Source organism: Amphiprion ocellaris, chromosome 1 (genome assembly GCF_022539595.1).
Source record: "Amphiprion ocellaris isolate individual 3 ecotype Okinawa chromosome 1, ASM2253959v1, whole genome shotgun sequence".
Lineage (NCBI taxonomy): Eukaryota > Metazoa > Chordata > Actinopteri > Pomacentridae > Amphiprion > Amphiprion ocellaris.
The window spans coordinates 30,145,035-30,167,246 of NC_072766.1; the positions used below are offsets into that span (position 1 = coordinate 30,145,035).

General features: G+C 41.2%; 2 protein-coding genes across 4 annotated transcripts in view; both read left to right on the top strand.

Moving 5' to 3' along the window:
- Window positions 1-22,212, top strand: part of ccdc102a (coiled-coil domain containing 102A) — a 113,876-nt gene that overhangs the window by 84,787 nt on the left and 6,877 nt on the right. For all 3 annotated transcript variants that reach the window (XM_023276770.3, XM_035951223.2, XM_023276769.3), the window contains 3 exons: window positions 752-961; window positions 16,796-16,966; window positions 17,873-17,976. In XM_023276770.3, coding sequence (XP_023132538.1) covers window positions 752-961; window positions 16,796-16,966; window positions 17,873-17,976 — 485 coding nt within the window. The remainder of the gene's footprint in view (window positions 1-751; window positions 962-16,795; window positions 16,967-17,872; window positions 17,977-22,212) is intronic.
- LOC129348975 (zinc finger BED domain-containing protein 4-like) lies at window positions 3,642-6,170 on the top strand. The gene is made up of 2 exons (XM_055010859.1): window positions 3,642-4,361; window positions 4,467-6,170. The coding sequence occupies exons 1-2, from the start codon at window positions 3,806-3,808 to the stop codon at window positions 4,790-4,792; spliced, it is 882 nt and encodes a 293-aa protein (XP_054866834.1). The 5' UTR covers window positions 3,642-3,805; the 3' UTR covers window positions 4,793-6,170.

Consider the following 22,212-nt stretch of genomic DNA (forward strand, 5'->3'; position numbering starts at 1 on the left):
TACAGACTAGGCAGAGTCAAGGACTGCCAAAATGATAATGGCCGAACCTGTGGGTCATGAAATGGAGGATCATCCATCTTTACATACAATAATGAGAGAGCTAGTATTGCTTCTATTTCGTCTGGATGTTTCACAGTGAAGGTCCACCACTCCCTATATACATAGAGGGTATGGCTTTACAGATTCTCTTTTGTTTACTGTAGCAAATCTGTGGAGCTCAATCAATAAAGTGGCTCCTGTTGTGACAACACCAGATAATGATGGTAGAACTACACCTGTAAATATGTTACAGGCCTCGATGTTTTAATCAAAAACTGGGGTCAATCGTTGACTATTGGCTAAAATTGTCATCTGTTAGTAGTGCTTCTTGTTGTCAAAAATCAAGTAGTGGGTGGAACTCCTAAAAAAGCCAGACCTAATCAGACCTGTACCTTTGGTTGTGGTCGGAATTCATCATACGACATTGATGCTAGAATTTACTGAAGCAATGTTTGGCCTTCAAACATCATTCATTCTGACATTACTTCCCAGTGCAGTTAAAACATTTTGACCTGGAGTTGACCTGTATTATACTACAGTTAATGCAGGTATGTAACTGTACTGTAGTTGCACTTTTACTGAGCAGCTCCACTGGAGCAGGTCTTTGAGCCAACACAACCCATTTTCTAACCTTTTTTTTTTTTTTTTTTTTTACATCCAGTGTTGACAAATGCATCTGAAATACATTGGTTGCTCTGTGTCTTTCTATCAGATGGAGAGGCTGCAGGTGGAAAATGCTGCTGAGTGGGGACGTAGAGAGCGTTTGGAGACAGAGAAACTGGCCCTGGAGAGGGACAACAAGAAACTGAGGACTCAGGCTGAAGACCTGGAGGAACAATTGGCTAAGAAACGCCGGCAGGCAGCCTCTGCACTCGACACCGACCTTAAGGCCATTCAGAGTGAACTGTTTGAGAGAAACAAGGTGGGCACAATGGTCCTTTTTTAGACTTCCTTGTGCCTGCTCCATGCCCATCAGAATTGATCTCCACTACTAACAGCTGTCCTCTTGTTTCATTGATCCTTTGATTCAGGTTTTTAAACTGTTAAGTTATTCAGAGAAATCCCACTTAATTGTGTGACCTCTCCTCTTTAAGTCTGTGATAGTATTAAACGCAAAACTAAAGTCCAGAAAAGACATGTCACAGGAATCCCTGCTCTTCCAAGTATGTGACAGCAGAGTGGACGACAGCTGACACTGCATCAGACACAGATTGGTTCTTTCTTATAAGCTGATGGGGGTCCACACAGCGCCTCAGAGGTTTTGGGCACCGTAATGGTGGTGAATGTCTTGAGACAAACAGGCACCACAGCTTGGGTGAGTGAGATGTTAAAGATGTCTATTTAACACCCCGTGAGGTCCTAAGCACAGGCTCTCAGAATTTGTCCTCGGATGTTGTCCAGAACTGTTGCTTTGCAGGGGTTGATCCTCCACAGTGTCCCCTTACATCTGCAGCAGACACACTGAAGAGCAGCTCACCTGGTAGGAGTGTGAGCCTGATGCTGTGGGAAGAGTTCGATGAATTAAAGCAGGCATACAAAGTACTCAAGGCACCAGGAAGAGATGGGTATTGAGGGCATTTAGCAATCCTCCTTCTGTAGTCCGTGATGCTCTTTGTGCCCTTCCACATGCTCCGGGGGTTGTTGGTGGAAAAACTATGCAGCCTTTGCCCTTTTGATGCCAGCTTACAGTTGCCTCCTGGCTGCACTGAGTGCCACTACATCTCCAGACCTGAAGGCTCAGTCTTGGACCTTCAGAAGAGTATGCACCACTCTATTCAGCTTGAGACAGACAGTTATTTCCTGGTGACTGTGATATCATCAGTACATTTGCTGATTTATCCACACACAGATGGCACATATTCCTCCAAGTCCACTGTGCCATCACCAGTTGTTGCTTCTCTGAATACCTGCCAGTTGGTGCACTCAGAACAGTCCTGGAGCATAGAAACAGTTGGGTTTCACTCACTGGGCTACACAGAGTGATGGTCTTCTGTGTGGGCTTCATGTCTTTGAGCACAGGAACTAGCAGGATGGAAATGCGAACAGAGAAGCTCAGGTGGAGGCAGTGAACCACCCTATGCACCTCCCATCTGTTGGTGCACACGTTGTTTCCCCAGGTTGCTATGGAGATGTGCTGGTAAAAGTGTGGCAAAATGTCCATCAGTTTAGGTGACCCTAACCCTAACCTAAATTCACGAGGCAGTCAGAATGGCAAGCATTTTAGCGATATGTATTCCATAGGTCAATAGTCAAGTCTGGAAAGACATGGATGAAAACTGCAACTCGATTGCTTAGTAGAGGCATGCATCTGCAAAACAGTAATTCTAGTAACAACTTTGGTTTTGTTTCCATAAGGTCGTCCATTAATTAATTAATTATTTAATTAATTATAGCGTTGTTCTCACCAAAGTAACTCCAATTGTAATAAACCAGGGGTGAGGCTTAATTGCAGGCATCATGTACAATTGCTATAATTTCCATCCATTATTTATACACCGCTTAATCCTCATTAGGGTCACATAGGGGCTCCAGTCTATCCCAGCTGCCTTAGGGCGAAGGCAGGGGACACCCTGGACAGTCTATCACATCGCTACATATACAGACAAACAATCACACTCACATTCACACCTATGGACAATTTAGAGTTACCAATTAACCTCAGCATGTTTTTGGACTGTGGGAGGAAGCAGGGATACCCAGAGAAAACTCATGCATGCACAGACAGAACATGCAAACTCCATGCAGAAAGATTCCGGGAAGACCAGGAGGCAAACCAGGGATCTTCTCACTGCAAGGCGAAAGTGCTAACCACCAAGACGTTGTGCAGCCCTGCTATAATTTCAAAACTTTAATTTTTTATATTGTATATAATATGGACAATAACAGAGTTTGTCCAGATTCTCAATAGAAATGGCCAAATGTTGCAACTTAAACAATGAACACACAGTTACAAATTCCTTTTTTATTGGTTCGTATACATAGCTTGTCATTTTATCCCCGTGGTCAGTTTTACATACCATATAAGAATTAGGGCCCGACCGATATTTATTTTTTTGAGGCCGATGCCGATATTTGGCCAAAAAAAAAAATGAATTGGCCAATTCATTTTAAAAATATATAATGAATAAAATAACTTCTTTTTTGGTACCTTAACGCCTACAACAAGAAAGATATGAATCACAGGCAGAACATTTTACTGATTTACAATACTTTGTCCTTTAGTATTTGTTTAACTTTACAACAGAGAGGAATTTTCAAGTACAAAAACATGCAGCAAAGCATTCAACCTCTGGGAAATTATATGACCTTAAAAAAAGTCAATCCAGAAATGAGTCATAAAATACATCTTGTCTTGTACTTCTTGTTGCTGCAAATCAGAAGTAGATTTTATATATATATATATATATATATATATATATATATATATATATATATATATATATATATACATACATATATATGTATGTATGTATGCGTGTGTGTATGTATATATATATATATATATATATATATATATATATATATATATATATATATGTCTGTCTGTGTGTGTGTGTGTGTGTGTGTGTGTGTGTGTGTGTGTGTGTGTGTATGCAGTTCCTAACAAGCAAGCAGTGGATGAGGCTGTGGTCAACATGGTCATCAAAAACTGTCAGCCACTCACCATTGTTGAAAATGAGGGATTCAGGGAGCTCCTGAAGCTTATTGCACCCTCATATGTTCTACCAAGCAGGAAGGCTTGGTAGCCAAAGAAAAGCTCACTCAAATGCAGCAACAGCTGGGAACACCATTCCATAAATTAATAAATGAGTTGCCGACACGATGGAACAGCACCTACCACATGCTGGAAAGAATGACTGAGCAGAAGGAGGCAGTCTGTGTGTCATTGGCCTCATTAAAAACTTATATCACTCCACTGACTCCTGAAGAGCTTGAAATCATTGAAGAAATGCTGGTGCTCGCTCCTTTTAACCAAGCCACAATAGAACTCTCTGAGAAAAAAAGAGTCTCAGGGTCAAAGGTTATTCCATTGATGAGAATGATCCACATTGAACTTCGTCAAGCCTCAACAGTAACAAAAACAGCTGAAAATCTGAGAAAGCGGCTAACTGAGTCTATCTGCAACCTGAAATCGCTCAGTGTGATGACACTGGCAACACTGTTGGACCCCAGGTTTAAAACAGTTGGCTTCTTTAGTCCACTAAAAGCAACTGAAGCTGTCAAGAGACTGAAGTCGGAGCGTGCTGCTGAACTGAGGAGCCATGAGCCTGACCCAGCAGGAGAAGAGCCTAGCTCTTCACATGGATCAGAACCCAGTTCAGGTATGAAAACACATGTTTTTTGTGTTTATTTGTATATTTCTGTTGCAGTCTGTCGTGATAAGAAACTAACGACTAACAAAGAATTATTTCTAAAATATTTGTTAGGGCACAATCTCTGGAAACCTCTGGATATGGAGGTTGAGGAGAACAACACGACCTCGAATACTACGGCTGATTCCATAGTTGAAGTCCAACGCTACCTGGCTGAAACCAACACACCCAGAACACAAGATCCGTTACAATATTGGAAAAATAACCAGAAAACATATCCACACCTGTATCAATTCGAACTTAAATTTTTATGCACACCATTCTCATCTGTACCCTGTGAGAGAATTTTTTCTAAGACAGGGGAACTGATGTCCAAGAAGAGAAATCGCCTTGGAGCAAAGACACTACAAAAACTTTTGTTCCTCAATAAAAGTGTATGAATGAATCCATTTTTAGTCTGTTATTTCGTATGATTGAACACTTAAGTTTAAAAAATTCCATACATAAATTAAAAATTGGAACTCTGAATTCTATTATAGACAAATTTGCTATATTTTACATACCAACTCATTTTAGCATTTACACAAACAAGGTTTGAAGAAAATTTAAAACTCTTCTCATAAACAACTTAACTCAGCAAACAAATTGAGCAAATGAAATTATACAATGATGAGATCATATTTTCAGTAAAAGACTAGCAATTAAATAAAGATTAAATATTTCATAGGCTGATGTTGGGTTTGCAGCATGTAAGCTTTTCCATCTTATTTTCATTTTGTTTACCTGCAGTGATTTTAGAACTACTGCAGAGGTCACTATTGAGTGACCAACACAGTGTCAATACAGTGCCGACACAGTTTGGGTAGTGTACCTATACACTCCTTGAGGCATCATCATCCCATTACTACTGCTACCTAACAAGAAAACCAACAAACAAAAGAAAAAGACACAGCCACTACCTTACACTACTGACTTACCTGAGATGGCGGTGTGGTCGCAAAGAGACTCTAACAGGCCACTCCCCCACCTTATCTACACTTCCTCTTCCTGGATCTCTGCCCATTGGGCAAGGGAAAAGAGGGCGGGGAAAGCAGAGTGAAGGAAAGGGCTTGTCCTTTGCCTCCCTCTACTCCCTTACCGCCCCTGTTTTACCCCCCAACTATTATTATTTTTCCTAATCCATATCCACTGACTAGATCTAGCAGCCACATCTGCCATGTCCCTCACCGTCTTCCTCAGACTCTGCCCCTGCACTCCCAGCTCCCTCAAAAGTGAAATAGCTGACCCTGCAACAAAGCCCCTGTACCCCACCTCAACTGGGCGAACTGTGGTTCTCCATCCCCTCTGCTCAGCATCTGTCTTTAAGTTTGCATATCTACCCTTCTTCCTCTCATAAGCTGCCTCCAGTGAATTTTCCCACAGGACTGTTAACTCAGTGAAATACACTGTCTTTTCCTTCACAGACCACAAAACAATGTCTGGCCTCAAATTAGTACACAGTATTTCCCGGGGAACAAAAAGCTTTCCTCCTAAATCTACCTGCATTTCCCAATCACAAGCTCCTACCAGGCGGCCACACTCTTGCCTATTTTCTGACTTAAGGCCCTTATCCTTCTCCCCCTCTCGAACAAATTTCACCACTAACCTCTCCTTATTCAAACCTCCAGAATTCACCTGCTTTCTCCTCTCTTCAATTCCTGCAGCTGAACTTCTCAGCACCTGATTATGCCGCCATGTATACCGGCCTTGTGATAAGTTAATTGTACAACCAGACAAAATATGCTGCATGCTTGCAGTACCTGAGCACAGCGGGCACGATTGGTCGCCATCTACCCAGAGTCTTAGGCTCTGGGAGGTTGACAACACATTGTATGTTGCCCCCATTAGAAATTTAATATGGCTTTCTTCCATACTCTACAGGTCGCTCCAGCTAAGCTTCCTCTTCTCAACACCTTCCCACTTCAATTACTGCCCCTGTTTGGCCTGACCAACTGCCTTTGCCCCCTTAGCAGTTGCTCTTGTCTACACATCTGTTCCACTACGAGCTTTCTTTTCTCCTTTGGACCTGCTTTGTTCCACGCTGGTTTGCCTGGTCCAAGCCCCAAGCCTCCCTGGCCAAATTGAACATTAGCTACTATTTCTGCATGCCTAAGAGCTGCCTCTGCCTCCTGCACTGCTGCTCTTGGGTTCGATTTCCTCTCCCTGGTAGGATTCGGAACCACATTGCTAACTAGACTGTCCTTACTCCCAGACAATAAGAGCTCTGTCATAACCTTGGTGCATTTAAACTCCTCTGTTAGACTGGATACTGGCAGCTGAAGTATCCCTTTCCCATACAAAGCTACACTGCTTAAGCACCTGGGAACACCCAACCATTTCCTAATATAAGAACTAACTAGCCTTTCCATTCTCTCTGCAATAGATAATGGTAGTTCATACATGGATATTGGCCACATTAATCTAGGATATAAGCCAAACTGCAAGCACCACAACCTCAGTTTTCCTGGGAGCCCTGATTTATCTATTCTATCCAGCCGTTCTGCAACATCCTTTTTAAATTGCACAACTTGCTCCTTATCATTGAGGTCCACATTATACCATCTTCCTAAGCTCTTGACTGACTTCTCCCTAATGGTAGGAATTTCCTCACCATCTATGGGAAACTTCTTAACACTTACTTTCCCTCTGTATAATGAAATACTCCTTGATTTACTGGGCTTTATCGTCATACTAGCCCATTTGAGATTCCTATTTATCCTATCTAACAACTTCTTTGTACATGGCACTGTTGTAGTTATCAGTCATATCATCCATATAAGCTCTAACTGGTGGAAGACGCAATTCCATTCTGCTGTCTCTCTTCACCTACGACTAGGGTTGCCACCTTTCAGAAATGAAAATAAAGGACGCCCACCACGGCTCCTCGGGGCCACAGTTCAGTAAAGTTGGAAAGATATTCACAGATTCAGACTTCCGGCATCAATAACTCATTAGATATACTTTGTCAAAGCATAAACAATGCCTCTTTCCCATCGTTGTAAGGCAGACAATATGCTACAAACCCAGTTTTATCAAAAGTAGCTGTCTTCCAAGCTGCAGGAATGCCTTTACTGAACTCGGGGCCACTACCACCCAAGGAGTGGTATATTTAATTTTGAAAAAAGCTCTTAGCCATACTTAAAGCTTGAAGTGCTGTATTAATACCAAATTAAGAATTTTGTGTTGTTTTATTATCACAGGTTCTGTCTGAAAAGATGGCATCATTTTAAACAGTGAAACCATACTAATGAAATAAAATGACCAACCAGTGTGCAATACTGTATTCTGCAGAAACATAAACAACTGAATGCAGAATACTGGACAAAGAAATTCTCTGCTTTTTTCTCATCTAAATCTTATCTTAACGCAGTTAATGTATTGACTTATTTATGTGTGTGTGTGCATGTATTTATTGATTTATTTATTTAGTACTGTTAACAAATCAGAGTTCTGAATGAGTTTTGATTATATATAGGCTATTAAATAAATGTTTATTGAAAACTATCAAAGCATTAAAAAATAATAAGCAACTTAGACATTTATTGAGTCACTAAAATACTGTAGAGTCTATGACCACATCAGCATGAGTATAAGCGTCTTCCACCATATACTGATGTCCCTTACCATATCGACTTCAAGAGAAGATTGGGATATGAAAAACTGTGACATTGATGGTTGGGTCCTCTCTATTCTCATGTTTCCTCCATGTTGGTCTCCTGTTGCTGCCTTACTTCAGCCAGTCCATGAGCAACAGAAAACACAGTTTGACTTTTACCTATTGCCAGGGGTTCGACTCTTCCCACTCACATCTGTACATTTGCAGATGTTTTTGCTTCTTTAGATGTGGTGGAGTTTCGGGTGTAGACATTTTTAAATGTGCAGGCACAGCAGCGTCTGTAACCAAGCAATCCGCGACAGGACCAGGTAGAACCGGACACGCAGAGAAGTCTGAGGTCTATCCGCTGGACCTGGCATCGGGTCCTCGCTACATAGGTCCCACAAAGTTGAAATTGGCTGCCCTAAAGATTTTCTGTGTTTTATTTTGTTCCTTATACAGTTTTGATGAGTGTGTGACAGACGTGTATGGGACATTTATGAAAATACGGAACAATTTGCGTCCTGTACTGATTCAATACGGGACGCAACAATTAATTGTCAAATAAAGGATGATTCCGTATTTTAAGGGATGGGTGGCAACCCTACCTACGACCCACTTGGAAGCCCTAATAATTAACTCCATAGCCATTGTGAAAGCTAATGGCGATACTGTACATCCTGCCATAATACCAACCTCAAATCTTTGCAAGCCTGTTGTAAAATCTCCTGTACTTGCACATAATCTGATGTCCTGGAAGTATGCTTTCACCAGGTTACCAACCATCTCTGGCACCTTAAAGTAGTGAAAGGAACTCCAAATAAGGCTATGCAGCACTGATCCAAATGCATTAGCCAGATCTAAAAACACAACATTCAAGTCTCTCTTCTCCCTCTTAGCTGTCTGAATCTGATGCCAAATCATGCTAGTGTGCTCCAAGCACCCAGAAAATTCCGGTATCCCTGCCTTCTGCACTGTAGAACTTATCAGACCATTCCTCACTAAGTAACTAGCCAACTTCTGTGCTACAATACTGAAGAAAATCTTTCCCTCAACATTTAGGAGAGAAATCATTCGAAACTGGCTAAGGTCTGATGACTCCTTTTCCTTAGGTATGAAAACACCTCCTGCCCTACACCAGGCTCTTGGGATACTTTGTTTCTCCCAGACTATTCTCAGATGTCTCCACAATATCCTTAAGATGGCAGGTGCACTCTTGTAGACCCTGTAGGGGACACCTTTAGGCCCTGGGGTTGACGAAGCCTTTGTATGCCTGACCACCGCCACAACTTCTCTCCATCTCGGTAGGCTAACCTCCATCTCCTGACCGACTTCCGCCAATGGTGGCATGTCGGGTGGAAGACCTATGGTCCTATTCTCCTCTAAATCTGAATACATCAACCTCAAATACTCTTCAACCTCTGACTTTGCTGCTTTAAGTTGCACTCCTTTTTCCTGATTAAACATGCCCTTCACAAACTTAAAAGGGTTCCTAAAAATACTAACCTTGCACGTTCTTTCTTCTTTCTTTTCTCCCTAAGGTGTCCTGCCTTTCTGAGTACCACTAACCTGCTTCTCAGTTCCTCCTGAAACACATTAATTCCCCCCCTTTCTTCTTCTGATGCCTTCCTCCACTGCTTCCTTAACTGCCTCCTTTCTTTTACTAGCCTTTCTATTTCTGTTTGGTCCCTAGACCTGCCTACCTGAACCCTCTCACCTCTGCTTTTAACAAGCACTCCAAATCTCTCTAGACCATAAGAGTAGATCGCATCTCCCATCTTTTCTAATCTTGTCATCGCATCTCCTCTTAGCCTGTTTAATATGTCTGACAAATCTCTGTTAACTGCCTCCCACTCTTTACTATCATTTGCCCTCGGCCACCTAACTCTAGCCTTCTGCTCCATGCTTCTTTCCTTGGCTGACCTGATAGGATGTTATGACCCAGCTGTCTAGGTTAACCGTTTCGTAACATAGGACCTCAGCAGAGGTTTGAAGTAATGGCTCCATCAAATGATGACCACAGCACTCAAAAAGTAAAGTTTTTTGGTATAATGCTTGCATTGTGGGTATCTATACTTCCTAATTCATCACCTCTCCATTTCAAGATTAAATCCATTGATTAAAGTTGTGTTTAATTGCGTTGGCACTCCTGTTTTGGCCTGAAATGGGTTAACATCCAGATTAAAGAGCCAAAAAGCACTTTCTCTGGAAGCTCCCACCCCATAATATCCAACAGCTACTGTGTTTTGAGCAACCTGCCAATATCCAATGATATAAACTCATAAAAATATTTTTTTTTCTGTTTTTGGCTTGTAGAGGGTTAATGTGCAACTTTACAGTGGCAAACATTGCATTTTTGGAAAGAGCACCTCCAAATTAGCCTAGAACAAATCTGTTTTCTTAGTTCCCTTGATGGTCAAATAAACTCTTTTTCTAGGCTTATTTTCAAGGCATGCCCCATGGTCTAACAGGGAGTAACTTAAGCTCGGTTAGCACAACTTTAGCAATGCAACGTGAATGAAAAGCATGACAAACGAAACGCAGCACGCATCACTCGTCATGACCCATGGCAAAGAGAGTTAAACTGAAACAGGAGACATGTTGAGACATTGTTAATTTCACAGTGTTGTTATGAACTTACCTGTAGGCTCAGCCCGCTCGTGTAATGTTGCCTGGCTGTAGCTTGCTCCTGTACATTACTGAAGACTAAATGGAGTCAGTGCTCCATGTATTGGTCAAACGACGCAAGAACATCATTCTGCACGACTCCAACACTTAACAGCATTTACTGTTTTATGAGAAATTAAGAATATATCGGTATTTAATCAGCTAAAAACAATTATTTTGAAAAAGGCTATAATCGACTGATTTAATCGGGCGGCCGATAAATCGGTCGGGCCCTAATAAGAATTGCTGAGTCCAACTTTCAAAAAACAAAATGGCTAATGAAGATGTAAACATTTCTTCTTAGCGAGACTTCTAGTCTTTAACTTCTGACCCCTTATGCAGTCTTCACACAAACATGCTTTACTAATATGAAACAGTTACTCTGAAAACAGGAAATACATAAAGATAAGGCGAGATAAGATAAGATTTATTGATCCCTCACTGGGAAAATTCACATATTACAGCAGCTGGACGCTGGATACAGATAAGGCATGAAAGAAGCAGGACAAGAAATTACAAATAGTACAGTAGGACTAAAAAATGAAGATATAATAATAAAGGTTCTCATAGAGAAAAAAAATGCATACACACACACACACACACACACACATATATATATATATATATATATATATACACACACAGTCCCCTCCAAAAGTATTTGAACAGTGACAGTGAGGCCAGTTCCTTTATTTTTGCTGTAACTTTTCTGATATCTCCTGCATAAAACCCAAAAAGTCAGAAGGATCGTGAGGCCCCGCTTTCACAGTCTGTGAGACAAGAGATCAACATGTCAACTTTAATTTCCAGGTATTTACATCTGGATCAGATACACAGCTTAGAAGATAGCTTTATTTGTAACAGAACACCACATTTTTAGGTGATGAAAATTATTGGAACAGATAGACTTTAAGTAGATTAAAGTGAATAAGATCTATTATTTTGTTGCACACTCTCTGCATCGAGACTGTGACCCATTGATATCACAAAATATTTACATTCTTCTTTTGTGATGCTTTTCCAGTCTTTCACCACAGCCTTTTTCAGTTGTTTGTTTTGGAGGGTTACTCCCTTCTGTCTCCTCTTCAGCAAAATAAAATACAGCTAAAATGCAGTAAAATGCAGCTCTATAAGGTTGAAATCTGGAGATTGACTTGGCCAGTCTAAAACCTTCAACTTCTTGTCCCTGATGAACTCCTTTATTGTTTTTGCAGTGTGTTTTGGGTCATTGTCTTGATGGATGATGAATGATCTCCCAATCAGTTTGGTTGCATCTTTGGTTGCAGTTTGGTTGCATCAGACAAAAAGTTTCTGTAGATTTCTGAGTTCATTTTGCTGCTACCATCATGTGTTACATCATCAATGAAGATTAATGAGCCTGTCCCAGAAGAAGCCATGCAAGCCCAAGCCATGACATTACCTCCACTGTGTTTCACAGATGAGCTTGTATGTTTGGGATCATGAGCAGATCCTTTTTTTTTACGCAACACCAAACAATCAGAAACATATTGGGGAACATGACAATCACCTAACATTAATTTAACCTCCAAACTTCCTAGAGCCCATTCTGATCAACCATCAACGGGATGCAGTGGGACAAGTTTGTGTAACAGAGGCCCCACTACATAACCCAGAGTACCCAAAGCATCCACTGCCAACATCCTGGTGCCAGACCCCACAGGACACCTTGAGAGGTCCTCTTGTCCATGTCCAATGGTTCAGAGCATTTTTGATGACATTTGGGGGACCAGCACAATATTAGGCAGGTGGTCATAATGTTATGCCTGATGGGTGTATATCAGGCATAACAGGAGGAGGAAAAATGAGCAAGTCTAAGTATTTGAACCAGTTTGACAATCTTCCACTCATCACTCACTGATCTGTCTTCACCAGTTAACGGCTTACCAAAGCATAAAATATAGTGTAAGACATGTTGGTGATCTCATTATTTCTTCCTTGTCTAGGTTACCTTCTCACACACAGTCTGCAATCTGTCAATCGTTTTGTTCTTATGTTTCACCTTTTCCCATCTGTCTTTTCGTCCTTTCATCCCTGTCTTCTTCTTAAGACCCCACCCCACCTTCTTTGAATCATTCCCTTAGCATTACCATGCTGCTTTCTTTGTTTGATCTGTCTCTGGGGTTACACTTCTTTTTTTGTGGTGTTTTCAGGCATTTTGCCCTTATTATCATGCAAAGACTCACTGACGGAGAAGGTGGAGTGTGTGTAAAGTGTAAAGAAATTTGTAATTATTTGAACCATGGATTAGGCACAAAATTCTTCTTCCAATCAAATATACTTTGGAAGTAGCCTTCAAAGTGAGAATCAAATCACATTCTTTGATAGCTGAAAGAAGGAAATATTTAATACATATTAAGATCAAATATACAGATAGAGATAGACATAAATAAATAAGTGGAGGACATTTCCCACTCCTAGATCTGGGCTTGTCTCTCCATCGTATTGCCGAGTAAGATCAGAAAACTTTCTTGGAAGCTGCTCTGTCTGGGGAGCCATTAGGTTTTAGACAGCAGAAGGAGGCTAAATCAACATCATCAAAGTACATGATCGTGCAGTGAGTGACAGTGGTGAAATATTAATGATGCCATTAGCTCCACATGCACACTTTCCTGAGCAAACCTGTTCAGTGGAGCTTTTTGTAAGCTTAAACCTGACCATAAGCACAACTACCTAACATATTATCCTGGAAAAAAATTTACTTGAAGTAGTTTTAAACCAATCCAATTGTTAGCATTCAGACATTTCCTTTGATCGGCCAGTAAAACTTGGCTTTTATCAGGACGTTGGGGATATTGTTATAGGTCTTTCTAAAAGGTTGTGGTTTGCTTGGCTTCTACAGATGCAAGGTCTCAGACAGCAAGTGCAGAGAGCAGAGAGCCCTTCTGCTGCAGTCTCTAACTGCACAACTTAATCAGGAAACTCTGACTAAAATGACTCTTTCATCTCTGAGCAATTTTCACAATTGTCAGTGGTGGTGTTAGGCTGAAATTTGAGTGTAAAGCTGTATTGAAACAAGTAGAGCATATGACAGCGTGGCAGCGCAACTAACGTCTGCAGTGGCCTCTTATAGCTCTGATTATATCTATTTAATCAATCATAACTTTATCTCATAGCGACACTGTTTTTAAATTTTTAGACAACTCTGCACATTCTACTACAGCTCACTGTTCATAAACTTACTTTTTTGGCCCAGTTTTTCTTATAGACTTATTATCTTATTATATTTACTCACCAAGTTTATTCTTTTGTGGCATCTGTAAACTGAAGAATGACGACTAAAATTAATTTCAGTCTTGAATTTTGAAATGAACTTTCATGTTTCACACAAGATGTCCTCTGGATTGTTATTTATTGCTTCCTAAAATGTAACAAATATACAAGGATTAACTGCAAGCTAGTTAGCAACAACTACATCATGTGTGACGTCTATGCATGTTTGTTTTCAGCTTTTTTCTCTCTGCATATTCTTGAAACGGATACATACTTTAAAGCCCCAAGTAAAAAATCTTTCACTAACTTTCATTTTCCCATTGGCTTAATATGTAACAGTGCTGGCAAAAATTCTCTTTTCATCAGTATAACTACAAATAGCACCAGATCTGTGTTTAGCTTTGCTCAGTCATTGTGTGTTCAAGTGTAGCACAAGTCATTAACAATATCTCTTTGTGATGCCCATGTGGCTATGAAGCTGTAAGAGTGCACTATGAAGAGTTTGGTAGGAGACATCTTTGATTTAATCTGGATACAAACACAATTACAAGTGAGATTTGTTACCTTTTATCATGGACAGTCTACTACTCTTCACAGGACTTGCACAGATTGTGTCATTTATTCTTTTATTTTGAAAGTTTAGCAACTACTAACTAGGTAGACCATTTCATGCTTCCCACCTGCAGGCTGACCATGTTACTGTGGTAATGATCCTCTATGTCATTCAGCGATGTCTCCAGTGAATCTGTCAGCTGGGAAAAGAAAGGCCTTGTTCCGCTGTTTTTGAGATCTGCTGTATGCTGGAATTCCACTCCAACTAGACCTTTAGCAAGTGCAGAAGAGAATCATGTGCTGCCATGCCAATGTCACTATGGCTGCAGAGAAAAACAAGGCGATCATAAAATCTACCTGTGACGAGGTCAGCCGGCAGCCTCCAGGGCTGTATAATAGAGCCATGCATTCTGAAAATGTCCATTTGAGACTGCTCCAAAAGTGACTCAGTCTCCATGGACCCAAATAGCCAACTTAGCAACAATGACACTTGAGTAAAATGTGAATACTGTCACAGACACAGGTCATCTTACTTAGCGTAGCTCAATTTGACAAAAAATATACTTGTTTAGAATCTGTAAACAGTCAGCATGCCTTGTGGTGGAAATATTAGTCTCTGAGTCTGTCTGTGAAGATTCTCACTCAGGAAGATATGAAGGATGGTCAGCTGCCTTTTTTGGACTGCACGGTGCATGTGGAGGAGAATGGAGGCCTCATCATTGAAGTCTACAGGAAACCTACACACACAGACCAATATCTGCTGTTTGATTCCCACCAGAACATAAACTGGGGGTCATCAGATCCCTAAAGCACGGGGCTGAGAATGTTCCGTCCAACACAGAGGGAAAGGAGAAGGAGCATTCCCACATTAGGAAAGCACTGAGGAACTGTGGCTATCAACACACTATGTTACAAAAAGATCCAAGAAACACAACACCACAACAAACAGCAAAGAAAACAGGAGGAACAATGTTGTTGTACCATACATAGCTGGAGTATCTGAAAATCTCTGAAGAATTTTCTCCAAACATGACATTCCTGTGCATGTCAGACCCAGCAATAGTCTAAGACAAAGACCGGTTCACCCCAAGGATAAAACACCAAAACACAAGCAGAGCAATGTAGTACAAGCAGTCCAATGCAGCAAAGAGTGCACAGACTTGTACATAGGAGAGACTAAACAACACACAAAGCAAATAGATCAACAGAGCTCATCAGGACAAGACGCAGCAGTTCACCTGCATCTGAAGGAGAAAGGGCATTCCTATGAGGATAGCTGTCCACATTTTGGACAGAGGGGACAGATGGTGGCACAACGGCTAAGTTCTGGACTACTGATCCGAAGGTCAGAGGTTCAAACCCCAAAGCGGCCACTGTCAGGCCCTTGAGCAAGGCCCTTAACCCTTCCTGCTCCAGGGGCGCCGTACCATGGCTGACCCTGCGCTCTGATATGCGAAACAGATTTCGCAGGGATTAATAAAGGTAGGAAAATTAGAAGAGTGAAAGAAGCCATCTATGTCAAATTGGAACAGCCATCTCTAAACAGAGGAGGGTTTTCGACACCACTTAATTAAACACCTATTATGCTGTGATAAGGTCTCTCCTCAGAAAGTGTCACCATCGTTAACATCTTGAGTCAGTCCTGATTTTGCAGATTCACTGTCACGGCACAGATGAGGACCCAAGCAGAGAGCACACAGCATGACTGAGACCGGTTATATTGGGTTATATCTGTTTTATATTGGGTGTGGGAACTAACTATAACTAAAGCTAGAAATAAAAAGAGCCAAGGTAACTAAACAGTGAGAAACTGAACTAAAATCTCTACCAATTGAAAGGGGGGGGGGGGGGGGGGCGGGGGGGGGGCGGGGGGGGGGGCGGGGGGGGGGGCGGGGGGGGGCTCTGGTGATGAGGGAATTGGTTACAGCCACTGCAGGGACTGGCGCAGGAGAGTGAGGTAGAAAGAGGAAAACAGAAAAAGGAGGGACAGGGAGAATAAAGGGAGGTCAGGTGGGGGTGATGCAGGGACCGGTGAGAGGGCCCTGACATTCACGTCCTTTGTTGTGTAAACTGGGAGCCCCATAACCATGATTGCTGTTGTTGTTGGTGGACCTCTTGGTTTCACAACAATTCACACCTGGAGATGTGTGAGTTCTGTGTCATTAATGGGCCATTAGCCATGTGACCTGGAGGGACTATAAATTCTGTAACTCCCCATTAGTCAATTAGAACTAAAGAAGCCTCTTGGATGAGAGGTGAAACATCTTCAGAAATAACAAGAGAAGTCCAGTTGACTTTTACTGAAGCTCCTACGATTCTCTAAGCCTGTCCTCTCTCCCTGTCTGTCTTTAATCCTCAGGAGCTGGCTGACCTTCGCCATGTTCACGCTAAGCTTAAGAAGCAGTTCCAGGAGAAGACAGCAGAGCTCGCCCATACCAACCGGAGGGTGGAGAGCCACGAGGCCGAAGTCAAAAAGCTACGGCTGAGGGTGGAGGAGCTTAAGAAAGAGTTGGGACAGGCTGAGGACGAGGTAGGAACATAGCTCTATTTGCGTAAGTATAGTTTTAAATACAAAAGTCAGAGACCATTATTGCTCATGTCAGCTCATTCAGGATGTTCACCTTCTGACTATTTCACCATACAATCATACAAAGTCATGCAATTCACCACTTATGCCAAGCAACACTTTGACAAGTAAAAACAAACAATTGTGAGTGTAGCTGATAATGAAAGTCATGGATGAAAGTTGATATGGACCGTGACCATATTTTTAAACTTGAGTGTTATACTTGCAGTTGTGGGCAATCTGACTATGCACTCATGTTTACTTTAGCATAAGATATGGGAAACATAACTTACGTGATGCATAACAACAAAGTGAAAAAAAAATCCCAAAGACTGTGAATAAAGACGGACTGGTCTAAAAGTAGAAGTGCCTTAAACTTGCATTCTTTGTGACAGCCAGCAGGGGATGGCTCCACTGGTTTGCCAAAAGAAGTGTATCGTAAAGAAGTCTATCAAAAAATGACCTTCCTTCTCACTTGATTTGTCACATCAGTAAATATGTTTCTAATAAGATAGGCCTCAATCAGTAGTTTCAAGTCATTTTAAGTAGAGTATGTTTGTAAATTAGGGTGCCATTTAGAGTAAAATAGATTATAAAGCATGATATGTTTTAGGGCAGGGCTACCTTGTGATTGACAGGTTGCCACTGTATCACCTTGCATTCACCAGTCAGATCCATCGCTTGTTATGTCTTCTTTCAAATGATAAACATAAGTAGTTCAAAAACGATGGTTGATATCACAGTTGCTCGACCATCTTTTATACAGTGGCTATGGAATAACCACATTTTTATATGATGATCAACTTGGAAGCTAAACTAACAGTTATAAATGGCTCCATATGTTTTTTCTCTGTGTTTTTGTGTGTCTAGTTGGATGAGTCTCATAACCAGACCAGAAAGCTGCAGAGGTCTCTAGATGAGCAGGTGGAACACACAGAGAACCTGCAGGTGCAACTGGAACACTTACAGTCAAGGTAGGACAAGCGCATGTCCTTGTCTCACCATTTTTGTGAGGATTTAATGCCAATGACATAATACTTTACCCCCTTTCCTCAGTCTTGACCTTCACAGCTGAATGGCCAACCATAAAACAACTTGAACCTAACTGTGACCTCAGTTAAATGATTAACTTTGTGGGATCCAGAATTTTTGGTCCCCAAAAAGTAGCTGGACCCTAAAAGTACAGAAACACACAGACACGCACGCATGCATGCATGCATGCACACAAGCACACATGCACAGTCAATTAGTGTGTTCTCACAAGACAGTGCTGATCTCAGCAGCACTATGTGTTGCTACTTTGAAGCAGAATACCACTTGGTTTTACATTTGAAGGAGGACAAAAAGAAGGTCTTCATAAGGGAATGACTGCGGGACTTCTAATTTAGGTTTTTCAAACAAACTGTCTGCCTTTGGTACTGCGTGCAAATTGATGGGCAAAATGACAATTTGAATTTAAATCTATTACACAATAAAGTTAGATCAAGATTATAAAAACCAAAGAGGTGATAGGTTTTGGCAGAGCCAGACTTAGAAAGTTATTTATTTATTTATTCACCTTTTTTTAACCAGGGATTCCCATATATTTATGGAAATAGTGGCTGTGGCTGTTTTCTGGAAGCAGTACATGTCAGTTTAGGCACAGCACAAAGCAAACTCAAAAGAGTATCAGCAGAAAAGATATATTTGTGTATATATTCTTTATTTTTTGGCAAGGCAACTATGACTACTACTGTTGCTTCACAGATATATTTTAACCACACTCCTTTTTTGTTCATTTTTTAAAATCATGAAAATGCAGTTTAATTCGGTCTAGGATTATAGATGGTAAAAATGTACTGGGCGATGAAACATTAGTGATATTTACCAACTATAGGCACCTCATCCTGTAACGGTAACATAACCTAATGGCAGGAATGTTGAATTGTTCAATAGTTTCTTCTAAATACATCAGATGCAAACCACTATGAAAGCACATAGCGAAAAATGGAGAATTAGATTTTATGAACAAACTCCAAGCACACTCCCACTCTTGCTCATGACAGCCTATCATACCTTGATAAGGGAGCTTTTTACACCCTTCACTCTCACCGTCTGCCTCCCTGCAGGCCCCCCATGGTTCGTTAGTCTGCAGCCACCTAGACCTGTCCCTGTCCACAGATCTAACCTGGTGGAGGCTGCAACATTTGAGGATCAGTGGGTGCCCTTGTAAGATGGGCTTTGTGGTTTGAAAACACCCTTGACCTGTGTGAGGGCTGATGAAGTTGTTGTCGGGGTGCACATGGAGGCTTTTGCAATTCTTGGTAATACCCGGTCCAGGCCAGCCACTCTCATGCTCAACCTCCGCACATTACACCAGCTTCACCCTGCTTGCTCTCTGTGTGCCAATGGGTTTTTTCTTGATTTCTTTATGTAATGTATGTCATGCTAAAATCATTCCTTTATCTTTATTTACTTTTTACTTGCATGCAATTTATTTATTTGTGTGTATTGTGTTAACATTACAAGTATTACCTGTGTACATTGATAAATAGTGGTTCAATTCAAATGAAACTTTTTTCGTGATGGTCTTTATTAAAAGTAGGTCATTAGAAGCGATCAAAAATTCCTGATATTGACACAATGAAACATTTTTATCACAATGCGCTTTTGTCTTGTTATAAAAGATCTCAAGGACAGTGCTATATGTTACAAAGAGGCTTATGCAAAAGAGGATTTTTTTTGTGCAGTCAGCGGAGTGGTGTCACGTTTGGCAATAGCACTCTCATTACCAGACAGTCCTGAACAACTATGAAGATACTTGCTGAAAACACACCATGTTCAGGTGAGTGTGTGTGATGTGAAGCTGCCAGCCTACTTGTAGCTACCTGAGTCACTGTGAGCCTCAGCACTCCCTTCTCCTATTATTTAGAGATTAGCTTCCTCTGCTGTGTGTGTGTATAGCTGTCACTCAGTCAAGAGCTCACACTCTATCAGCTTGGCACAGTCGTCAGCTCTTTGCTCTCTGCCTCTCCCACTGCATTCTCTCCATTTTCTTCACGTCGTTGCTTCAGCACACGGCAGCCAATCACCACCCTCCCAGTGGCATGTTACCGTAGTAACAGAGAGCTCTCTCGTGGCTCCGCTCTGTGAAGGAGTGACAGGAGTGTTGGTAACAGCTTCAGAGGCTGACACAAATCTTTGTGTGTTCTTTAGAGGGTGTAGCTTAAACTCATACAAGGATATTTTAGCCAGTGTGGCATGGTTTTTGAACCTGATTGTACAACCCTTTTTCGCAAATGGTAATATTTCATCAAAGACATGTTTTCCTATGGTCAGGAAGGATCTTTACATTTTTTAGGTGAAACTTAAATGGTCAGGACCACATAAGCGAAAGCAAAAATAATCAACGCAACAAGTTGTGTTTGCAGGTGAGAAGTGTGGGGGATCAAAACCACACGTTATGTGTTATGCCCTCTGATGATTTCCTTACACAGTTGTTTATGATCAGCCATTTTCCAAGAATCTGGGTGTGATCTTTGACAGTTCTTTTAAATTTGATCAATACATCAGTTCTGTTGTCAAACCGGCTTCTTTCAGTTGAGGCTTATGGCCAAAGTGAAGCCCTATCTGTCTCACAACGATTTTGAGAGAGTCAACCATGCCTTCATCACATCTAGGTTAGACTATTGCAACTCTTTGTATAAGGGTCTTGAGCAGATGTCTCTTCATCGGATCCAACTAGTACATAATGGAACTGACTGGCTTCTAACAGGTACAAAGAAACGGAAGCACATGACTCCAGTTTTCACCTCGCTCCACTGGCTTCCTGTCCAGGATTGTTGTTAAGATTTTATTTGTTTTTAAGGTGTTAACTGGATTGGCACCTTCTCATTTATCTAAGCATTTATACATCCATGCTCCAGTCTTAGCGCTGAGGTTGGACAATCAGATGGTGACTCATCAACAGAGGTGCCTTTTCTGTGGCGCCACCCAGTTTGTGGAATCAGTTACCTGCTCAGATTAGAACTGCTCAGTCTCTTGATACCTTCAAGTCCCTACTGAAGACATATATGTACTCTCTGGCTTTTAATTGAAGTTGAGAATTGACACCTTGACATATGCCACTGTTTGTCTTGCTTTGTGTACTTTCTTCACATATTATGATTTGTTACTACTACTGTGACCTTGTAAAGCACTTTAGTCAACCTTTGTTATTTTTGACTTGACTATCTTGCTTGATGTGTCAGACCACCATTTTGATTTTCCGACTAACCTGACTCACTGGCTGTACTGTACACTTGGGGTATAAGCTTACCATTTCCGCTGTAGGATTAACCAGCTATAATCAACTTTAAGACAGAGTAAGAGTAAGTTTCATCAATTCACAATCACAGGCTGGAGACAGGATCCACTGTGATCAATGGAGCAGAGGCACCAAAGCATCCCACCAGATGCTCAAACTTTAAAGGCAGACACATTACAGGATGGTGTGAAGTTTGCGTTATTAGGAAGAGGCCATGAGAAAGCAGACTATCAGAGGATTCCACAACAAACACCTCCAGACATCCAAGATGCATATTGGGCCTAGTTTAGCCAAGTGACTGGCTCAAAACTCCAGTCACTATCAGGCCTACAAAGGCCCAAATGGATGCAATAAGCACTGACCGACTTCTAGGTCATAATGTTATGCCTGATCAGTGTATATCACACAACACATTGGGCGAAGTATCAATGAAACTGATTTCTCCCATTAGTATATTTAGTATATTATAATAACAGCAATGATTGTATTAATGGTGATTTAATCCTGACCTCATCCGACCATCTGGTATCACAAAATGGCACTGTGGGTCCATATCAGAAAGGTGTTTATTTCCACAAAATATCAACTTCGTCTCTATATCACCTACAGATTTGTTTTATGGAGAGGTGATACGACGGTCTGATGTATCTACAAACACACAAAACTGAGAATATCAGAGTTATTCAGTTCATATACATATAAACTTCAAAACAGACTATCTCAGCAACCTCTGCCATGGATATGGGTGGGGCTTCCCCTGAATCTTTAGTAAATCGAAATTTTCACTTCCAAAGCTTTTCACATGGTATAGTTCAAAGTTTGATGTTGACTAATATTTTGGTTGATACTTTAAAAACTAGTGACATTGCCATCAGTTGCAGCTTTACTTTGTGTTTGCTGCTTATATTAGCAGTGTAACACACAT

Bases quoted from the DNA above. Each gene is read 5' to 3' on its own strand.
- LOC129348975 (XM_055010859.1), top strand. From the start codon at position 3,806: ATGCAGCAACAGCTGGGAACACCATTCCATAAATTAATAAATGAGTTG. The intron at 4,362-4,466 runs GTATGAAAACAC...AATATTTGTTAG, and splicing joins TGGATCAGAACCCAGTTCAG to GGCACAATCTCTGGAAACCT.